General features: G+C 34.3%; 3 protein-coding genes and 1 long non-coding RNA gene across 9 annotated transcripts; 2 read left to right on the plus strand and 2 right to left on the minus strand.

Moving 5' to 3' along the window:
• Window positions 1-501: 501 nt before the first annotated feature.
• Fsn (F-box synaptic protein) lies at window positions 502-4676 on the minus strand. Of its 3 annotated transcripts, none has more exons than XM_053752066.1 (5): window positions 4557-4676; window positions 3217-3549; window positions 2857-3130; window positions 2681-2771; window positions 502-2090 (listed from the first exon to the last, which is right to left on the minus strand). In XM_053752066.1, the coding sequence occupies exons 2-5, from the start codon at window positions 3342-3344 to the stop codon at window positions 1996-1998; spliced, it is 588 nt and encodes a 195-aa protein (XP_053608041.1). In that variant the 5' UTR covers window positions 3345-3549; window positions 4557-4676; the 3' UTR covers window positions 502-1995. The 3 variants fall into 3 exon arrangements, with proteins under 3 accessions (XP_053608041.1, XP_053608031.1, XP_053608022.1); XM_053752056.1 differs by lacking the exon at window positions 4557-4676 and adding an exon at window positions 3853-4083; XM_053752047.1 differs by lacking the exon at window positions 4557-4676 and having other exon boundaries at window positions 3217-4083.
• A 111-nt stretch (window positions 4677-4787) lies between these two features.
• Window positions 4788-6881, plus strand: IntS10 (Integrator 10). The gene has a single exon (XM_053752029.2). It carries the CDS (start codon window positions 5100-5102, stop codon window positions 6828-6830), a length of 1731 nt encoding a protein of 576 aa, XP_053608004.1. The 5' UTR covers window positions 4788-5099; the 3' UTR covers window positions 6831-6881.
• Taf5 (TBP-associated factor 5) lies at window positions 6880-13856 on the minus strand. 4 transcript variants are annotated; one of them, XM_053752006.1, is made up of 12 exons: window positions 13645-13855; window positions 13337-13522; window positions 12714-12916; window positions 12201-12400; window positions 11912-12113; window positions 11647-11836; window positions 10886-10961; window positions 10451-10588; window positions 9097-9290; window positions 8762-8875; window positions 8442-8622; window positions 6880-8345 (listed from the first exon to the last, which is right to left on the minus strand). In XM_053752006.1, exons 1-12 carry the CDS (start codon window positions 13705-13707, stop codon window positions 8137-8139), a joined length of 1956 nt encoding a protein of 651 aa, XP_053607981.1. In that variant the 5' UTR covers window positions 13708-13855; the 3' UTR covers window positions 6880-8136. The 4 variants fall into 4 exon arrangements, with proteins under 4 accessions (XP_053607981.1, XP_053607972.1, XP_053607989.1 ...); XM_053751997.2 differs by having other exon boundaries at window positions 12189-12400; XM_053752021.1 differs by having other exon boundaries at window positions 8207-8345; window positions 8442-8567; window positions 12189-12400; window positions 13645-13856.
• A 622-nt stretch (window positions 13857-14478) lies between these two features.
• Window positions 14479-17713, plus strand: LOC128673907 (uncharacterized). The gene is made up of 2 exons (XR_008405126.1): window positions 14479-15258; window positions 15984-17713. It is a non-coding gene; the product is annotated as an uncharacterized LOC128673907 (long non-coding RNA).
• The last annotated feature ends 3523 nt before the right edge of the window (window positions 17714-21236 follow it).

A 21236-nucleotide genomic window follows, 5' to 3' on the forward strand; every position in this document is an offset into this window, starting at 1 on the left:
AGGCTATGTTTGTAACACTGTGCCGAGGCCACCGAGGTAGCGACCGCCGCGCCGGTGCTTGTAACACGGGCAAAGCCGGGGTGGGCTGCTAGTATCTTTCAAATATATGAAATCTGTTTTAGGGTTCCGTACGAAAAGTTTAACAGTAAAATTGATTTAAAATGTATTTACCATAAAAAAGAAATGTCAAAATTAATAATAATATTCACAATTTAGGTTGTTTCTCATATTTTTCTATTAGTAGTTTGACATAAAATAATAATAAAACTTTTTTAATTGTCGATTTTAAAGACCGGAAGTTGTCACTTTACTATAGACTTGAAAGCGAATGCTGTGAATATGCGCCAAAGTCACATATATCCGACTACTAGTGATGCGAAATTAATTTGCTTGTAACTTTATGTTTGTTATACTGATTTATTAAAATCGCGAGTTTACTGATTGATTTATTGTCTTAAATATTTCAAGGGATCAATAATATGACCAATAAAAACAAATAAATAAACTAATATGTCCTTTTATTTTTTAAAATTGAGATTCGAGTGTGATGCTCAAAAATATCGATAAGTACATGTTCTCAATACTACTTAAATTAGGTATCTTTGGGTCGTTGTTATTGGTAACACCGTGTTACAATAACATCAACATCATCAACATATCGTAATGCTGGCTCCACACTGTTGTTGAAAAGTTTGCCATGCATTGCTGGTATTTTATTGCAGTAAATGTTGCACTCTTACTAACTAGCAATGTTCACGTATTCGCGTCGGCAGGTCTCAAGAGACCTGCCGCCGCCGAAATTCAAGACTTGTGGTGGACGGTGTGGAGCTGGCATAGGAAACTTACACACAGGTTGACAGTTTAGTTCACTAATGTGCCACTAGATGTCGGTAGACAGTTGTAAAAGTTATGTCAGTTGCCTTAAGGCGACTTGAATAAAATGTGATAACGAAGATTGAATAACTTTGATTAGGCTCTAAAAAAATAAAATTCTAATATAAAACTGCATCCAAATGTTTATTTTTGTGATAATGTACAAAGTTAGCAGATTATTACTTAACTTTGTTTAGAATATGCTTGTTGATTGTAAATTGTAATAAATAAGAACATATATAAGGGTACATATTTGGGTTCCATTAAATAACTAGTTTATTTAAAACACACCTTGATTTTGTTATTATGAAAATATGATAAGTAAATTTTTAATCATGACAATAACAAATATGAGATCCTACATATTAATTCTCAATCATTAATGTAATGAATTATCGATTTCTTAACTTTTAAATTGATGGATTTTTGCATTATTATTGTCAATCTGGCTAGATCATATGGCTATATGTAGTGTGTAGGAGCTCTATCACATTGTATTTTTTATTTGTTATTATTATTGTATTTATTTAATTTTTTATCATGATGCCCACGGAAGATCAGTGTTGTGGTATATACTATGACAAATGCTGAGGGGGGACCATTTTGGTACACAAAATTGTTATAGGATTTAATGTTTCTGTTTTTGTAATGTTCTTTTGTACCAAATAAAACATTTTTTCTTTCTTTATTTCTAATTGTGTCAAATAATGAAAGCAGAAAATGTATGATGTAATGGTTATTTATACTGGTCATTAGAGCCAGTTTTTCATTCATGGGTGTCCACCACAAACTATATGCCTGTATGTTAGGATAGAATATCTGCCATTAGCATTAAATAAATACAAATTACATTAACATGCACCCAAATACATGACCCATAACTATAAATCCATTCCACAGCCAACTCATTGACTGTTCTCAGTCAATATTATTATAATTTATTTCCTATTTTAAAAGGCTGTTGTTTGAATGTGCTAACTTATATGTATATTACTTAATGATATATTATTTATATTACAGTCCATAACATTGCAAAATAAAAGAAGCATTGGAATCAATAATAACATAATGAATATATCACACCTCTTTTAGACTAGATATTGGCTATAAATAAGTTCACTATCAGCCATCTAACGGTGGTCCCAGGTAAATCATTGACACTTCTGTATTTCCATATACTGCTGATACTGTTGGGAACAATTTCTTATTTGGCAGGCCTGAAAGAAGACAATATCTTTTAGAAGCCAAGTTTAATACATCCTTGAAACTTTAGCACCACTCTTTTTGAATAAATGTAATTTATTAAAATATCAACCCCTACTTTTACCAAAGAACAAAATATATATGCTTTAGTTTAATATGAAGCTAAAGAAGATATGTTACCAATGTTTTACAGTGTGGCACACCACAAAGTAAAAGTTTTAATAATTGCTCACTAGGTGAAATAGTTACAGAATGGGAGTACTATAGTCACTTGTCTGATGCTTGCACTGGTGAATAAATACACACTAGAAAACATTTTTAAGCCATGACCTAATCCTAACTATTATTATAAATGCAAAAGTAAGTTTGTCTATTTTTGTTTGTTACCGCTTCACACTCTATCTACTCAAGCAAACTTCTTAGTTTGAAGTATGGAGAAGGATATAAGGTACCTTTCATCCCAGAAAAATAACTGTTCCCGTGGGATATTTACGCGAGCGAAGCCGTGGGCAAAAGCTAGTTTCATTATAATCTTTCAGTTCATTTAAACAACTAGATTATACAACTAGATTATACTAGATACATATGCAATGACTGTTATTACCTTTAAATGCCACTCCTAAAAACTCATAATTTCTTTCAAATGACAATGTGTTATCCTCACAATCAAGGATGACTCTTATTCTTTCACCCACCTTGAACAATAAAAATACATTTTAATTAAATCATAGATTTTAAAAGTACAGAAAACACATCTTTATAATTTATTTAAATTCTTACTTGATATTTGGGGCAATTGTTTAGAAGTGGATAAAATCCTTGTGTATCACCATTGTGCAGTAATTGATTGTCAACTAAATTCCAACCCCAGCTTTGTTCATCTGAACCTAAAAGTCCAACATATCCCTGACATTGTAGAGGTGCTTCTTTAGTGGATATACCAACTACAGCTACAGTCCCTAAAGGACCTTCCCATATTACTTCCCATGCATGTCTGCCATGATGAAAACCAATTTTGCCTCTACATGCATCTGTACTTTGTGCTACTGGATTCCTGTTAGAAAAATTGGTAATTCTATAATAAAATACTGTTTTTCAAGAAAGTAAATAATACATAGGATAACAAAGAAATATTTCAACCTGTGTAATGTAAATCCATTTGGTTTGACATATATATTTCTTGAACAGTCTTGAGCATTCCAGGCATGGAAATATGCCCTTAGTTTTGCTTTGTAGCTGGTTACTGTTGAAAGTAAATCTGACTTCATTACTTCTTCTGCCAATCTTTTAAAGCAATGTAATCTCCAAACATCATTGTTTTCATCACTTAAAATTCTATACCAACTTTTGCAAACCAATGAACAATTCAAAAGCTCTCTCAAATTCAAATATGAAAAAATGCTCTCCAATATGTGGTCAGGGACAAGTTCTGCGATGGCATAATCTTCATTTATGATCAGCTCACTGAAGGATCTGATATCCATAATAAATGTTATTTGTATTAAGTATATTAATTTCAATTCATAACAGTAATTTTTATTTGATAGTAAAAAGTAACAAGCTGAGTAGTAACAAGGGGCTTGTTGCTTAATTCCTACAAACAATTCTAGTACACATAGACGCTTATTGTCAGATTTTTAAGAGTCACAATTTTATCTCATTACTGTGATATTACAAGAAATAGTTAAGACTAGAGCGAAAAATATTATTTCTGGGAGTGACACGTCGAATTAGTAGTAATTATTTGTGTGTGTTAATGCAGAATACTAAAGCGACCTGTGTACTGCTGTTTGCACAGGCGGTTTGCTATCTCACGGGAAAATATAATTAATTTCTTTGTGATATTTCCTTTTATGCTGTCATTTCACTTTGTTGAATGCTGTTGCTGAAGTCCTGCGGCTCTGTTGTGTTGTGTGTGTACTTGTGTGATAAAAAAGTTCATTTATTAGAGATGAGATGACAGCATTCTGTTGACATAACTTCACCTCACCCAGAGAAAAAAAAAATAGGTCTCAAAATTTTCGAGAAAACGAAACCTGTCAGGAAATGTTTTTAAAAATAAATTTATTATTTTATTTTAATAATTTTAAAATTTTTCTGCCTTTTGCTATGTCGATTAAAACGTTTATTTTAGAGTACTTTATTAATCTTTTCATTATATAAGCATTCGTTTGTGAAAATATACAACGATGTAGCATATTCGGGTACCGAAATATTGGAAAAATTCGTTTTTCATAAAATAAAAAACTTTGAAAACTATGGAATACGCTTCACGCTGTAAAATTTACGAGCCAGAAGCCAGCACTTCACACGAGAAGACTTATTAAAATATGGACTTCGTACAGGTAAGATCTTCAAAGTCAAAAGTTTATATATCAGTTTATGACCACAGTTGACCAAATAATGCAGAACATAACCTAAAATAGTGTTATTATTTTCAGGATAAACCACAAAATCTTTCCTTTTTCCTTTAAACTCACTCAACTAAGATTGCGTAGAAGGTATTTTTGGTCGTAAATCTGCAACAATATTGAAAATTGGCGCTTATTGCCTCATATCAGGTACTGTTTGTTCGTCGCGAACTTAGATCTCGCGAAGACAATAATTTTTTGATGGTTTTTACAAAATTGTTAATATTTCTAAAACAACTAAACCGATTTTGATGCCGCACGAATTAAAAAACTCTATTGACAGATCCCAAAGGTCGCCCTCATCGTTTCTTGACAGATTGTAGGCTCCAGTCTTCTTTTTGCTTCATGGTTTTTGGCACTCAAAATGTTTGTTGGGCTGTTTTAATAATGATGTCAATGTCAAAGTTATTACCTAGGTACCTACCTACACCTACCTAGGTACAAAGGCAGGCGGGCGATTTCTATTCTCTGGAGGCTGGCTGGCGATCACAGAGTATATTTTATATCTGGCGACTTGAGAGCTTAGCTTTGAGTTCACCGCAAGAGTGATTTATTGAGACACAGCAAGATTGGTTAGGGTTCGTTATTAGAAGAATTATATAGTCACTGATAATGCCCGGACTGGAACCTTCACTTAGCGATGAAGACTATATCATAGCAAGAGCAAAACAACAAAGTAATATATATTCTGCAAAGGCATGGATGCTCACGGCAAAGACATTGTTCCCTACTAATTTTAAAATACAATTTGAAGCATATTTGATGGAAAAGCAGTCTGGCAATGTTCAGGAAGCAGCAGAATGTTTTAGCTCACTGATAATGTCTAGACAAAATCTAACCGATTTGTTGCCAGAAATAACTGCTATTGCAAATTCATTGAAATCCACAGAAATGAGTTTTTTAAGTCAGATGTTTGACAACATTTGCCCTGAAATTCAATTAACTATTCTCAAAACTAGTGTTGAAAATAGTGATGATACCATGGAGCACTGCCGATTGCTAGTGTTATTATTGAAAAAATTCCCACAATTAGGAGTAGACAGTCTTGTGAAAACTCTAATAAATGCTGAAAAGTTTTTTTATGATAATAGATATGCTCGGCTATTAGTTGTAGAAACTTTACCATTACTGAGTTCCTTAGAGTCACCTAGACTGCTCCAACGCTTATTGGTAAAGGCAATTGATTTCTACAATTCTTATGTCTATGATGACAATGAACATGATATAACAGATCCATGGCAAAGACTTTATGGGGTTTTAGATTTGCTAGGACGGCAGCTTGGATGGGATCCATTTCTCATTAGTTACAACAACAGTTTAAATAAAGAAACATATTTCCAAAAACTAGTTTCACTGAGGAACTGTGAGGATTGTCGTCAATTATTGTATTGTGGTATTTCATTCTTCCTAAGATGCCTTTATGAGCATAGATCACTGAAAGGTCATAATATTCTTGTTGAAGCTTTGACGGACCCTGATGCACCACCTTCGAAAAGAAAAAAGGGAGATCTAGAAGTGACAGGAACATCAGCTCATCAATTTCAAGCTGCTGCCAACTGCTGGGAACTTCTACACAGTGATGATGTAATTGCAAGAGAATTTACAAAATTAGCCAATCAATTGCAAGTCAAGCCTTGGTCTGAAGTTTTTGTAGATGAATTGGCTCTTTACAGAGGCCTGTATGATGATGCAAATCCACCTTTAACTTCTAATAATGTCACAGCTTGTGTTGTGAGAGTGTCTATCAACTATTTCCAAAAGAAATATTTACCTTGTATTGAGAATATATTAGCAGCATTGCCACAGCTGCCTACTGTGGAAGGTGTATTGGAATCTGAATTAATTGTGGGAGGAAAACATAGGCATTTGCATTTTCTTCCAAATACAAAAGTTGCTATTATGCATTATTTTTGTACTTTACTCATAAGGATTTTGTTGAGTACTGGAAATACTTCTGATTTGATTTATGGTCATATATTGGTATTGACCCAATTAGGTTGGCCACAAGAAGAAGCAATATTCATTCAAATAATGGATTTGATTCGACAGAAGGGTGTTTTCCATTATCATTTATTTTCAGCATATATTATTCACATAGATATATTAGAGGAATTAACATATATATGGAATGAACAAGGTAGTAATGTTGTTTTGGACATTTTGCCTAACTCACAACAGCATTTGGGCCAAAGGAGAATTGGTACCCGTGGTGCTGATAAAGGTGTAAAGGAAGATTTTAAGCAAGCCATGAAGGCACAAGTTGCAAGAAGTAATGATTCGATTCTTAACTTAATGATACAATTTATTACATCAGAGCGATCTTATTTTCTTAGTAGCAAGTGATTACTTGTGTGTAAATTTGTACTGCATAAGAAATAAAAAATTAAGAATATATATTTATAAGAGTTTTATTCAATAAGAGAATTAGGACATATTTATTTCTAGTTATTAATCCTAGTCAGAGATGAGCAAAAAGTAGTCAGATTAACAATTAAGGGTAATCTTGCAACTACATCACATGATATCCAGAAAGGATTACAGATGTACAAAATAATCAAGCTAAAATATCAAGATTTATGCAATCTAAATTTCATTAGTTGGGATTATTTTGCAACTTTTGAGTCAATATATACAATTTGTTTTGGTTACGAGGTGCACGTAACCAATCATTGGTTGGCGAGATTGGGGTATACTAGCCAGACAAAAACCTGTTTCGGGTTTTATCGCTTATGCGTTTTGTCGTTTAGATTATGGAGTTTGTCCACTCCATAATGTAAACGACAAAACGCACGAAACCGCCGCTTTTTCGTTCCCATTCGAATTTGGTCGGATAACCAGCCGTTATTTGCATGTTTCGTTTTCTATTATTATCTTTTTACATACGAAACCTTTTAAGCTGATATTTTTCACTGACTTATTTGACTATAGGCACTAACTCTTGGCTCACACCAGCACGTTTTGGGTTGACCCGATTTCTTGTATTTTGACGTCAAATGATAGCGCCGTTTAAGACTTTTAGTACTATAATTCAATAACGGATGTACCTACACTTTTGAAACTTTTTATGGATATATAAGGCATGAAGAAGGATCGAACAGTTTTCAGTGGACTTGTGTGTTTTCTCATTTCGGCGCTGCGACTTTTTTTCTGTTTTTCAAAAATGTGCGATCACTAGTAAATTATAAGTATTTTCATAAATCTAATTATATGTGCCATGGGCACAAATCAAGAGCTACTCGTGTATATTTAGTCTACATGCGTACCTGTAATGGTTTAAGAGAAACACGATTTTGCAAAACGTTACTCCAGCAGAAATCTCAGTATCTCCATAACCTGAACACGCACAAATTATATTTTCGCGGCACATACTTCCACACACATAAGCTACTTGACCATGAACAATACTCTATTATTGTTCGTGGTCAAGTAGCTTATATTATTGTTTAGTTAGCTTATATTAGTTTAAATTTTCTTGCTAGAACAACGTTACTCCAGTGGCAGAAATCGTTTTTTCCATTAAAAAAAAACTACGACAGGCACAAATGTTTTATGCCGGGCATATACATAGCTGACCTACTCGCCTTGACCTACTGCCCTACTCGGGTCCTAAGACGACATAAGAAAATCCTAGGAAGACATAAAATTCAACTTAAGAGCTTCCTTCATAAGAGCCTACACCGAGAAGAAGATTTCTACGTGTAAAATGGAGACCCTTTATAGGCGAATTTTTTGTAGGGAATGAACGTAACAGATACTTGTCATCTTTCTGCAAAGTACTGTTGTTGCCAATTTCTTCACTTGGAATTTCTTCGGTGATTGCAGTAAAGTCCCATAGTTTGATACTGCAGTCTAAAGACCCTGTCGAATAAACAATGGGGTTATGTATTTCCATTACAATCATTTGTTAGAGCATGACATGATATCGCAAATTTGTCAAATGTGCATAGTAGTTACCTGAAGATAGAATAGTGCCATCTCGGCTGAATGCTAATGCATGTATGGGAGCCGTGTGTGAGGGCGGTAACGCGGCCGTGGGCAGTCCCGTGGACAAGTCCCACACCATGAGCTCGCCTGCGCCCCCTCCCGATGCCAACCATCGTCCGCAAACAGAAAATGCCAGTACGAAAATAGAAGACTAAAAAAAAAAACATAATTTTTATGTGATCCAAATATAAGGGTCAGTCGGAGACCCTGACTCTTTGACAAATACTATTTTTTTCCTAATGGGGTTTCTGTAGTCAGTCATCCATTAAAATAATTGATCAAATAGTTACCTTATGTCCAGTCATGATGCGAACTTGTGTACCTGTCAAACAGTCCCAGACCCTGACGGTCCGGTCACTGGATCCAGTCGCAATGTAATTCGAATTTGGGTGGAATTGAACACACTGCAATTACAAATGTTATTAGGTTTTGAGCTTGTTTGTGGCAGTAATAATTTTTTCATGCGATAATAGTTTGCTTTTCACTGATTTATATGTTCAGTGATGATTTGGCCACAGAATCGCAGGCTACCGCCGAATGATACTACAGTCGATATCGTCGTGGATTAACCCGTATTTTGAATTCACTTATTTTTCGAAAACCATTTGCGTTGTAAAATACGTACATCAACGTCAGAGAGGTGACCAGAGAATATTCTAAGCGGCTGGTGATGGTCAGTCGCCCAGAGTCTAGCTGTGCGGTCATGGCCGCTTGACACGAAGTAGTGTCCGTGCGGAGACCATCTCACATCCCACACCGGCCACACGTGGCCTCGGTACACCACGAGGCAAGTCCAGCATTGGAGTGACCACAGTCGAACTGCAAATTGTACAAATCCCAACTAATATTACCGCACGACGAGGGCGATTTAGTATCAATTCTTTATTTAAATTAATTTATTATTTAGTTTTAATTTTTAATTTTAACTTATAGTACATATTGTTGAAAGTTGAAGGGTAAGATTATAAAGCTGTTGTGAGACCTGTAATTATGTATGAATCGGAATGTTGGGCTACCAAAGTGCAGGACGAAGAGACTTCACTCTACCGAAATGCGGATGTTACGGGTTACAATAATGAACAGGGTAAGGAATATTTATATCAGAGGAAGTTTGAAAGTTGTCGGTTGGTTTGGACACGTGATGAGGAGAGAAGATAATCATTTACTGAGGAAAGCTTAAATAGGAAGATACATGGATATAGAGGACGAGGAAGGCCTAGGAAGAGATGGATGGATTCTGTTAGGGAGGATATGAGGTTAGTGGGGGTGGATCCAAATATGGCAAAAGATAGAGAATTGTGGAGGGAACAGACATTTTGCGCCGATCCCAGATGATGGGACAAGGTAAGGCAAATGATGAGTACTTTATATTGTAAATACTTTTATTATTTTAATCCATACCATTACATTAAGTTCTCTTTATAAGTAAATATACCATTATATTTTACGAATGTATATACGAAGTCGCACTGAAGTTTAGGCGTATTATAAATGTGAATGCAGCCATGACAATTTCAACTTCTTTTGTCTTTGTTATTAAACGCGTAGGGTTTATTATTACTAGCGGCAATCTCGATATCGTTCGGGTAAAAACATAAAATATACCTAAACCTTCCCCAGGAATTAGATTAAGTATTGGTGAAAACCGCATGAAAAGTAGTAGCAGTGCAGTAGTTATTGAGTGTATCGCGAACAGACAGACGCGGCAGAGAACTGTTTTGTAATGTACCTATGTAAGGAGGATATTATCAGCAACTATCTGGTAAACATATAATCTACTTAATAGTTCAGAGTGTTTGTATACGCCCACATCATATCTATACAACTAAATTTACATTAAAAACATTACGATACTAAACATTACGAAAACATTAATAACGATTATAAAAACATTACGATACTAACATTACGAAAACATTAATAACGATTATAAAAACATTACGATATTAAGAACTAAAATTGATATTTTGTAAATTTACCTGTAGAATCTTCTGAACATGATAGCAATAATGCCTTGAATGGATCAAAGCAGACTTTGTATACCGGTCCAGAATGACCAAAGAGCGTTCGGCATGTATCTCTGTCTTTTTCCTCCATCATTCGAACCAGAACATCACCTGGGAATGTAGAAAGGTTTACAAACCTGTTTTAGTGGCTCACGCTCACGCACGACATTAATTGAAAATTGTGTTGATGAGTGTAATATGCAAACATCAATGTGTTATCTACTTAATGAATAAAGAATTCTACATCATGGAAATGTCTACACTAATATGAGAATAAGTGTTTGTTTGGGTGTCGATGATAGACCTCAGAACCACTTGACCGACTTCCAAAATTATTTTACTGGTAGACACATTTTACAGACAGGGGATACATCTAGTATATAAATAAATAGTTTGTAGTTTATGTACCTGCTTCCCTGTCAATATCTTGTAATTTTTCAGCAGATTTCATGCCCCGTAATCTAACTGTAGTTAAAGTCCAAACCTGTAACATTGGATTTAAAAAAGTTGAGTAAATATCTAGGGTCCATGCTGTTTTATTTGACGACGTCAAGGAGGACATGGTGGTTTGGTATGATCTCAATAAAATACAGAATGATAAATCTTAATCTCTCAAAAACAATAGTGTAGCATTTATGCAATTTTTGGCTGAATAAGTTGTATTGGTACTTATTTTACAATTACTGACTTTTGTACAATCAAATTACATGCATATCATTGGTCTGACTACTAACCTTGGAATATGTTTATAGGTGGTGGAAGAAACCGGGAAAAAAGATGAGAGGGAAATGGGAGTACATAACTTCCTTATATTATTACATTAGTGATGCATCGCGGCTTACTCGCATGAAACACCATTATTAATAAATTATATATAATAAATTATACACAATTTATAATCCTTATTCAAGAATAGTGAAGGTAGACCCCTACAATGTATTGGTGAAAACCGATTAAATTCCGCAGTTCCGATAAACTCAAACTACCGTCCATAATCCAGTGGTTTATAAGTTTATCACAAACATACATACCTGACAGAGGACTTTGTTTTATAATATGTATAAGGCCTGCGGGTCTTCCTGTCCTAGATAACATCAGTTCTATATGTTGTCTGTGGCAGAAAGACTTTGGTCGCTTGTTATTATGATTTTTTTCAAACAATGGTGTACCTTAATATGAGAATTATTAAATCCAACTGCCACCAAAGTGGAGTCATCACATATGTCTGCGCAGATAGCAGTATGACCACTATTTAGCAGAGTGTAGAAGCAAATGGATGGAAGGCTGTCTGGACCAAGTGGGATACGCTTTGAAGCTTCCCTTAATGCTTTTCCTTTTTCAATCTTATCAGTTTCTTTCCTGAAATAAATCATATCTTGTTTTAATATTATCATTTATTGATTTGGCATAGCACACCAAGTAAGTAGTACTTACAATTCAGGTAATGGAATCCTGTCATTTGGTGGAGCATTAGGATCAGATTTTGGTTTTTTCATAAATATATTGTCTTTCTTTGTTTTTTTCTTTTTGGGTTTATCAGGTGTTTCTTCAACTTCCTCTTCATCTTCAACGGGAGCTGGGAGAACTTGTATATCTGGTTCTTTCAACAATCCATAATAAACTTTGCTACGATTTTCTACAAAACAATGTAATAATATTTAAGCATATGGATGGATTGTTTATTTTAGCAGCTATTTAAGTTGATGCATACCAGATAGATTACCATTTTTTGCAGCTTCTCCAAGGACACCACCTGCTGTGGCACGGACTTGTGCTTGAGTCCTGCCTGGGCCATCATGTACATCAAGCTGGATGTGGTTGTTTATGATGTTGATGATAACCGTGGAGTTCTTCTGTTCTTGTAAATACCGTTTCAACTGAGATGAAGCATCACGTGACAACTGCACCACAAACTTATTGGAACTATGGAAAACATGTCATTTATTTTATTTCTAATATTTAAAATATATGACATTAGAAACAGTAACTCTGAAATTATTCTAATAATAAATTTGCCTGTCAACTAGATTCATTAAAAGAATTGAACAGTTGACAAATGTTTGAGTAATACACTGCCATAAATCAATGCATATTTAACAAGTCCCAAGTTCAAAAGGTATGCCTTAAACTGTATTCAATGATCAAAACTATATTTCTTTACTTGGTACACATTTCCTTTCATGGATGTCTACAACTAGCCATGAAAATGTGTCCTTTGTTATGATATAATATTAACCTGTATATTTCAGCTAGCTCATTTCCTTTTATTTGATCTTTATGTTTAACAATGGACAGTTTGTTCAGATCATCTTGGTAGTAGTCTTCTTGCTCAGGGCGGAACTTCTCTAGGAAGTTGACAGCATGCTCATTGTGATCATATAGTATTAACAGCATATACATATGAACAAATACTGGATAGAGGAGCATAGATAATTCATACTGAAACATTATAAATTTTATTTTAATATCAATGTTACTAGGTGATATGGTTCCAGTATGGGAGGAATGATCACCCATCTGGAGCTTGCACAGGCATCCCCAAAAAGCAATAAAATAACATCAATGTTATTCAATAGAACTCTAGTTCTATAAAATAATGGTATACTAATCAGACTATATATATGACAGTTATCTTATAAACAAAGTTTCAAACTACTGACAATAAAAAAAAGATGCAAAGTAAGTGTTTAGAAAAACTTGATAGTATGATGGATATCCATGTGATATTAATTTTATGGGTCTGCGGCTTTATAATATTTTCGTGATGTCGTACTTGTCGAAATCAGGATTGGAGTTTCTATTCACATGTTTGGAATAATTCAATTTTCTTATAATTCGTACATAGTATTGAGTGTGTACCTTATAAATGTCCAGTGAATTTTCGACAAATTTTTTCAAACTATCATATGCAAATTCGTAACTGTAAGGATCACTTTCAGTGTGATGGGCAGTTAATATGCTAGCCAATTCAACCTCTGGCAAATCTAAACTCTCCAATTCTACATCTCCCAAACTTGCTTCTTTACGAAGAATTTCTTCAGTGCCCTGGAAATTAAAATCATTTAATTATTACATATTTTCAGTTGCAGTCGTTGTGTGTAAGCTAGGGTTAGATTAGATTTTTATTCAAAACGTTTCAGGTTTCAGATTATGTTTCACAGCTTTACCTTCAAATTATACTTCCGAAGAAGTTGAAGCACCGCCAACAATGGAGTTGACTTATCCCCCATTTTAGTTAAATGATTTTTGTTGTAAGCTCGATTTTCGTTTTACTCTACACTCAACTCAATCAATTGATTGGTTCAACAAATCTTGTATGAATGATCTCTCGCTCGCAAATCAGCCAAAGGCAGCAGTTGACAGAACCTATACGACACATTTGACAACAACGGACGCGTTAATCTCGTTGATTTTTTTTTGGTTTATTCCCTCGTTTTATTGAGGAGGCAAAGGGTACTAGCCCATACAGCCAAGTCTTTTGTATTGAATATTTATATATAAATAAGAGTGGCTAATATCCACTGAAGAAGAAGGCATAAGCCAAGTCTGTAGTGTACATCAAAAATTGAGGCCTAATAGGCCTAGTCTTTAGTAATAAATCCAAATAAAACATAACCAAAAATATAAATATTTTTGTTTTAAGTCCAATCAAATTTCCATAAAAGTATTTGTTACAAATTCATATAAAGGTTTAAAGCATGCAGGATTGGATAAGAGTTCCTGAAGCGACCGCGGGATTGCTTCAGAAGAATTATAAATTTGTGTTAGGCGGTCGACTAACACAATTCTTTGCAAACAGAAATTGGAACATTCGTAAAACAAATGATGTAAAGTTTGATCTGCAATGTTGCAATAATTGCATATAGGAGAAGACAAAAGTTTAAGACGAAACAGATGAGACTTAAAACGACCATGACCAAGACGAAGACGACAAACTATAGTATAGAACTTTCTACCAGCAAAATCTCTTCCTTTTACAAACCAAGGTCGACCTAATTTATTATTGATTCCCGCATACCATAAACCCTTGCAATTCAATTCACAAGTCTCCTTCCATTGTTTGTCAAAAAGCTTTGATATATTTTGTTTTAATAAAGATAGAACATCTCCCACTGGTAGTGAGCAAGATTTTAATTCAATGCAGTTACCATAACGCACTATAGTTTTGGCACCTATGTGTGATGGAGTCCATAGCAATATTATATCCTTATGATGATTCTGACAGAGATCATAGTACTTTTCTCTTATTTTATGTGTTATAAATGAGGTGGTAGAACCAAATTTTGGATTATCAGTAATAATAATCCAATTATCATAGGAATGTTGAGAAATGTATTCGAGAGCTGAAAATATTCCAATTGACTCTGCCGTATAAATGGAAGCATTATTAGGGAGTCTACACCCATGACCCGTTTTGGCTTCTAAATCATAAATAGCCATTGAGACAGCTGACGTTGACGTATTCTTTGAACCGTCTGTATAAATTTGCTTGTAACCTCTGTATGATTCTAATTTGTTGTAAACATCCTCTTTAAATTCAAGAGATTTATCTATAACAATTTTAATAGGATAAAATATGCTTTCGTAAGAACCTGAATAGCATGGCAGGATTACACTTTCATAAAGATTGTTTTGAAGTTTGAATTCGACAGCTTCTTTAAGACATTCTCTTAAGTTTGAAGAAGAATTTACTAACTTTGGCATTAAGGGGTGACCTGTTGAAGAACAAATTTTGAGCAGAAATTTATAGTTAAGATAACGGAATCTTATGGCTAGAGGAGGTATGATACATTCAACTTGCATTGAGATAATTGGCGTAGACATCATAGCACCCAAAATAATACGAAGACCTTTATTCTGAATTTTTTCCAGCTTATCTAAACTTTTCTGATTAGCATAACAGAAATATGCATATTCGAAATGACTTCTAACTAGGGATTTATACAACATTAATAAAATTTTGGGGTCTGAACCCCAGTAAGTAGCAGATAATATTTTAAGAATATTAAGAGCTCGAAGACTCCTGTTGGCTATAATATCAACATATTTATTAAAATTATTATTGTTTTGAAACATGACTCCCAGAAATTTTATTGACGAATCAGCAGGCAATAAATTACCCTCATACATTATACAAATATCCCTAACTTTAATAGATTTTTTTGAAAATACAACCACTTTACTTTTTTGTTTGCTGATGCTCAGCTGGAGATAGGTGAAATATGAGTTCAACCCAGCCAGGGCTGAATTCATCTTTCTGTTTATGTCTGACATATTATCTCCTTTGCAATATACAGCCAGATCATCAGCAAACTGTAAATTATTGATATCCAAACCTAGATTAATATTTAAGCGATGAATATACAACACAAACAGCAAAGGACTCAAGATTCCTCCTTGACTTACACCTTTATATGAATATCTTGGTCCTATAAGATTATTATTAAACTTCACATATAATTTCCGTTCATGAAGAAAATTTAAAATCCAATTAAAATTTTTTCAGGAAGTCCCAAGCTGATTAGAGTGGCAGAAAGAACATGCAAGTTAACATTATTAAAAGCACCAACTACATCAAAGAAGACACAAGCCAGAATTTTATTGTTTGATAAGGCCTCCTGAATGTCCAAATTCAAGTGACACAGACTTTCTCGAGCTGATCGACCACGGCGAAATCCAAATTGATTATAAGGCAATAAATGGTTACTCTCTACATAAAATTTAAGACGTTGTTTTAATAACTGTTCAAAAATTTTGCCAACACATGAGGTCAAAGTAATCGGATGATAAGAGTCTGGATCATTAGGAGCTTTATCTGGTTTTAGAATTGGAATAATACAATCCATTTTCCATTGTGAAGGAATTAAGGAGTTCTGCCATAGCAAATTTAAAATTGTTAAAAATGTTTATTAGAATCATTCAACAATTTAAACATTCTGTAGGATAAATAATCTAGACCTGTTGAAGTATCTTTTCTAGAGTTAAGGGCTGATTGTAATTCTTGCATAGAAAAGTCCTTCAACAAATAAGAATTAGGTTGTGTGAATAGAGGGAACAGTAAAATTATTTTCAACTGTATCTGGGGTGTATTTATGAAGAAAGTCAGATACCCAATTGTATTCAGAAACAAAATTTGTGGAAGGAGAGTATGAATTGTTAAATTTTTTAATTTTCTTCCAAATTTCACTCATAGAAGATAAACGATTTAGTGAGGAACAGTATTGCAACCAACTGAATTGTCTTTTGCATCTTAAAATAACTTTTTTAATAGCCTGAACACGTTTCAAATTAATAAAATTTTCTGTAGACGGACAAGTTTTAAATAAAATATAAGCTTTATGAACATTTTCTACTGCTTGAGAACAAATGTGATTCCACCATGGCAAAGATCTACGACTTAAATTTATACTGGGTGCAACAGAATGTTTAGCTTTGGGAGCTGAAGCTTCAACAGTACTAGAAATTATAGAACAAAAACTATTATAAGAATTGATGGGATCCATATGATTAATATTGAAATTAGACAACAATAAATTGACCTGTGCTTCATAAGTCTTCCAATCAACCAATTTTAAATTAACATGTTTTAGCAAATTTGAAGAGTTATGAAGCATATTATTAGAATTTGGTCCTAGACACAACCTTGTTAATGTAGGTAAGTGATAACTTCCAAGTGGGTTGTCACAGACCTGCCAATCACACTGTAATGCTAAACACGATGAAACCATGGTGAGATCAAGACCATTAGGTCTAGCAATATTTGAACCAATCGTAGTAGGCACATTGCTGTTTAAGAGAACCAAATTATTTTTATCAATAATATCTAGAATGTCCCTACCACGAGCATCAGTAGAATGACAACCCCAATATGGGTGATGAGCGTTAAAATCTCCTGAATAAATAAAGGGTTTGGGTAAAGAAGAAATTAAATTCAATTTATTACTACAGAATCTAGGGGTGCTAATACTAGGACAATAAACACAACTATGGTGACAGATTTACTATTTAATTGGAGAGAAATTGCCACAGTTTGTATTGAGTTATCAGATGCAATAGCAAAATTAGAGAAATGAAAAGAGTTATGAATTAAAATAGCTACCCCATTGTGGTCATTGCCAGAGTCATTTCTTACAACAGAGTAGCCTTTAATATTAAATTTGTGGTGTGGTCTTAACCACGTTTCTGATATAATAGCAACATGTATATTTTGATCATATAAAAATTTCTGGAAGTCAAGTCTATTACTTAATAAGCTTTGTGCATTCCATTGACAAATATTTATTATACCTGTGAATTTTCCGAACAAACTGAATTTGTCTTAAGTACATCCTTAAGAGTGTCTGCAATAGTTTTAGTATTTACAATAGTGTTATTATTGATTTTATTGTGTGTAATCACCTTTATGATTGCTTCAGTGATGAAGCTGAGCATTTTAGTGTCAGAGAGAACAAGTTTTTGGAATTCTTGTGAATTTTTTGGATTAGTAAGTGATGGAAAGGCGTTGTTTTTCAAGGTTTCAGAATAGGATTGTGGAATAATCTTGTTTTTATTTTCAATATTTTTTTCTTTTTTTACTGGACAAGTGCCTGAAATGGCTATATGATTGCCTTTGCAATGAATACAAACTGCATTCGCTAAAGAAACATTACAATTTTTGAAGCTATGACCTTCAGTGCAGATAGAACAACGTTCTGCATTTTTACAAAATTTGGCAAGATGGCCATAACGTAGGCACCGGAAACATTGTTTAATCGGTGGAATATATGGCAGAACAGGTACACGCCACATTTTTAAATAAACATAATCAGGTAAGGACGCACAAGATGCAAACGTATTCGCCACGGTCTGAGTGGGTTGTAAGTTATAAGATTCGCCTTCTTTTACTTTACGCATTATTCTACGAACACAAATATTTTTTTTGTTGTAGTAGAAAGAACTTTAAAGATTGTTTTGTTTTACATGTCTGATGGAACATTAGTTATAACACCAGTTATTTCTGTAACCGCTGCCGGAATAGAAGCAGTGATGCGATGTTCTCTATGGAAAGTAGCATTGTCCAAGAATGAATTAGCCATGTTAGGATTATCGAATACAACCCCCATTCTATATTTCTTGACTTTTTTAAATATTTTATCCCTTTTACAAAGCGAGTGAAACTATTACTTAAATACATCACATCTCTGGAACCTATTGGGACATTTTCATCCGAGCTAGCTATGAACACGACGTGCTCATGCCCTGGACTATCTTCAGGATATCTACGACTATAATCGGCGACCCTATATGGTTTGTATTTGTCCAGTGGCGACTCTGACGCGTCAGAGTATTCCGAGTCACTATCAGAGCTCTGGATTACCGAAATGGTTTCATATTCTTGCTCCTTCTTTTTCCTCTTCTTGCCGCCCATCGCTGGAAAGGTAACAACTTACCCCGACCTCAGCAACACTTTATACAAAACAAACTATAGAAAATATATAAATAACGAAATTATATACAAAAGGAAAGGTATTTACAACCAGATTTACAAATATATACAGATTTTACACAAATTTAAATTTTCCCAGAAAAAAAGACCGCCCGTCGCTTCGAAATTCCCGCGCTTTTTTCTTCTTAATCTCGTTGATATTGACATTTAAAAAATAGTCCAATAAACATTTTGGCTGCCGAAATAACGACGTGTTGTTCTCGAAATTTTCGATCATGCACGTTAACGGTCCGGAAACATTCTAAACACTTCCGAGATTTTTTTCCTTGAGAATAGGGAATATTATGCAAAAGTCGGCGCAGATGGCGCTACTGGTACAACTTAGGTAAACAAACATTGCCAATATACCTAGGCAAAAAACGCCAATTTTCAATATTGTTGCAGATTTACGACCAAAAATACCTTCAATCGTAGTGCAAGTTCAAAAGAAAAAAAAAAAATGGTTGCCTGTAAAGTCGGTTTTACGGGCGAAGATTTTACGTGACAACGTCTTTTTACGCGCGCGGCAGACCGATCATAGTTGAGTGGGAGAGAGACGCAAGGCATTCGGTAGGCCTCTCTCTCGTTCGGTGACTCATCGTAACGTTACCGGGCGTTACACTTTTTCATAAGTGACTCCCAGCCGCAACCTAATTTAAGACGTTGTCACGTCAAAAAAAAAAAGGAATTAGTAGATTATTGAATAGGCTTTCAGAACACAAAGTGTTAAATACGAACAAATTTGCTAAATGATTCAAGTCCATTGTAAAACACAATACCTTTATGAAAAATAAAATATTGAACAATATTGATATCACATTGCACGATTTGTGGGATTGGTTGGGATATGTATATTATTTTCGACCACCACTTCTTCAACATAATCAATTAACCACTTCCACCCAAAAACTATAAACATAAAAAACGGTCTATAGGGTCTTCACATAGGACGACACATTTGATTTTTAGCTTCACGTTTAGCAGCTCTATGTCGCCTTTAAGTACACTTTTAAGACTTCAGTTTAAACCATGAGAAAACTGAAGGGCGGTTAACTGGTCCCGAAAATAATAACACCATTTTAAGTTATTTTCTGTATTATTTGGTCAACTATGGTGATAAACTGATAAACTTGCTTTTGACTGAAAGCCTAACCTGTATGAAGTCCATATTTTCATAAGTCGTCAGGTGTGAAGTGTTCCGAGCATATTTTTGACCATTTTGGGATGAGCAAAAAAATCACAGATAAATCAATTTTCGATATTTATTTTCAGATATCAAATCTTATCAAAATCGATATATTTTTCCAATCCGATTTATAAAAAAAGGAAGAGTAAAATCGATATATATTTTTTAAAAATCTGATTTCTAAAAAAAAAAGGAAAAGAGTAATCGATACATTTTTCCAATCCGATTTCGATTTTTTTCCCACTTGCCCGTCCCTATGACAGTTTACTGGTTAGAAAATTTGGAGCAAGTATCGAGATATTAATTCTTGGCCCTTGCAGGGAACAAACTATAGTCTAAACTGTGGTCAAAACTCACCTCACAATAACAAAAGAAACTTACCAAAGAAAATCCACAGGAAAATAATTTGTACTTTAGTATTACCTACCTACATAAATCACGTACCAGGGACACGTCCCGGCTTCGCTCAAGTAAAAACGTAAATTATATACCTAAACCTTCCTCAGGAATCACACTATCTGTGGGCGAACAAAGTGCAGGTTTGCATTTCACTTCTCGCCATCGAATTGATTCGAAGTGAGACGCAGCGAATCAATCACATTGCAGTGTGGTTGTCGTTGAGTCACAATAGCGCAATGTGATTGGTTCGATGCGTCTCACTTCGAATCGATTCGATGGGCCCTTACATATTGTTGTCGCAAGAGTCCAGCGTTGGTTAGGGTATCTGGTTACGTGTCCGGCCCAGTTCCACTGCAATTTTAAGGGTTGTTGGTGTAACGCATCTGTAATTTTCGTTTTTTCCTAATTTCTTGACTTCTTACTTTTTGGATTTTACTATTATAATTTTAAGATGCTTCTTTCTATTGCACGTACTTACTATTTTCTTTTTTACTTTCCCTGTGAAGATCCAGGTCTGGGAGCCGTAAGTTAAACAAGGCAAGATACAGGTGTCCATAACGGTCTTCTTCATTTTTTGTTCAAGTTGTAGTTTCCTTTCAATTTTTTAATTCAGCTGGATGAGATTCGTCTGTTCACCTCGTCTTCGTTATTAGATTTTTGGAAAGATACTTGTTTGCCCAAATACACGTAGTCCTCTACATATTCTATCT

The sequence above is a fragment of the Plodia interpunctella genome, chromosome 1, assembly GCF_027563975.2.
Source record: "Plodia interpunctella isolate USDA-ARS_2022_Savannah chromosome 1, ilPloInte3.2, whole genome shotgun sequence".
Classification (NCBI taxonomy): Eukaryota; Metazoa; Arthropoda; class Insecta; order Lepidoptera; family Pyralidae; genus Plodia; species Plodia interpunctella.

Bases quoted from the DNA above. Each gene is read 5' to 3' on its own strand.
- Taf5 (XM_053751997.2), bottom strand. From the start codon at position 13,707: ATGGGGGATAAGTCAACTCCATTGTTGGCGGTGCTTCAACTTCTTCGG. The intron at 12,917-13,336 runs GTACACACTCAA...ATAATGTTTCAG, and splicing joins ATTCACTGGACATTTATAAG to TATGAATTATCTATGCTCCT. The intron at 8,876-9,096 runs GTACGTATTTTA...TTGTAATTGCAG, and splicing joins GTCACCTCTCTGACGTTGAT to TGTGTTCAATTCCACCCAAA.
- IntS10 (XM_053752029.2), top strand. From the start codon at position 5,100: ATGCCCGGACTGGAACCTTCACTTAGCGATGAAGACTATATCATAGCA.
- Fsn (XM_053752047.1), bottom strand. From the start codon at position 3,560: ATGGATATCAGATCCTTCAGTGAGCTGATCATAAATGAAGATTATGCC. The intron at 3,131-3,216 runs GTTGAAATATTT...TTTTTCTAACAG, and splicing joins AATGGATTTACATTACACAG to GAATCCAGTAGCACAAAGTA. The intron at 2,091-2,680 runs GTAATAACAGTC...GTCTTCTTTCAG, and splicing joins TTTAGGAGTGGCATTTAAAG to GCCTGCCAAATAAGAAATTG.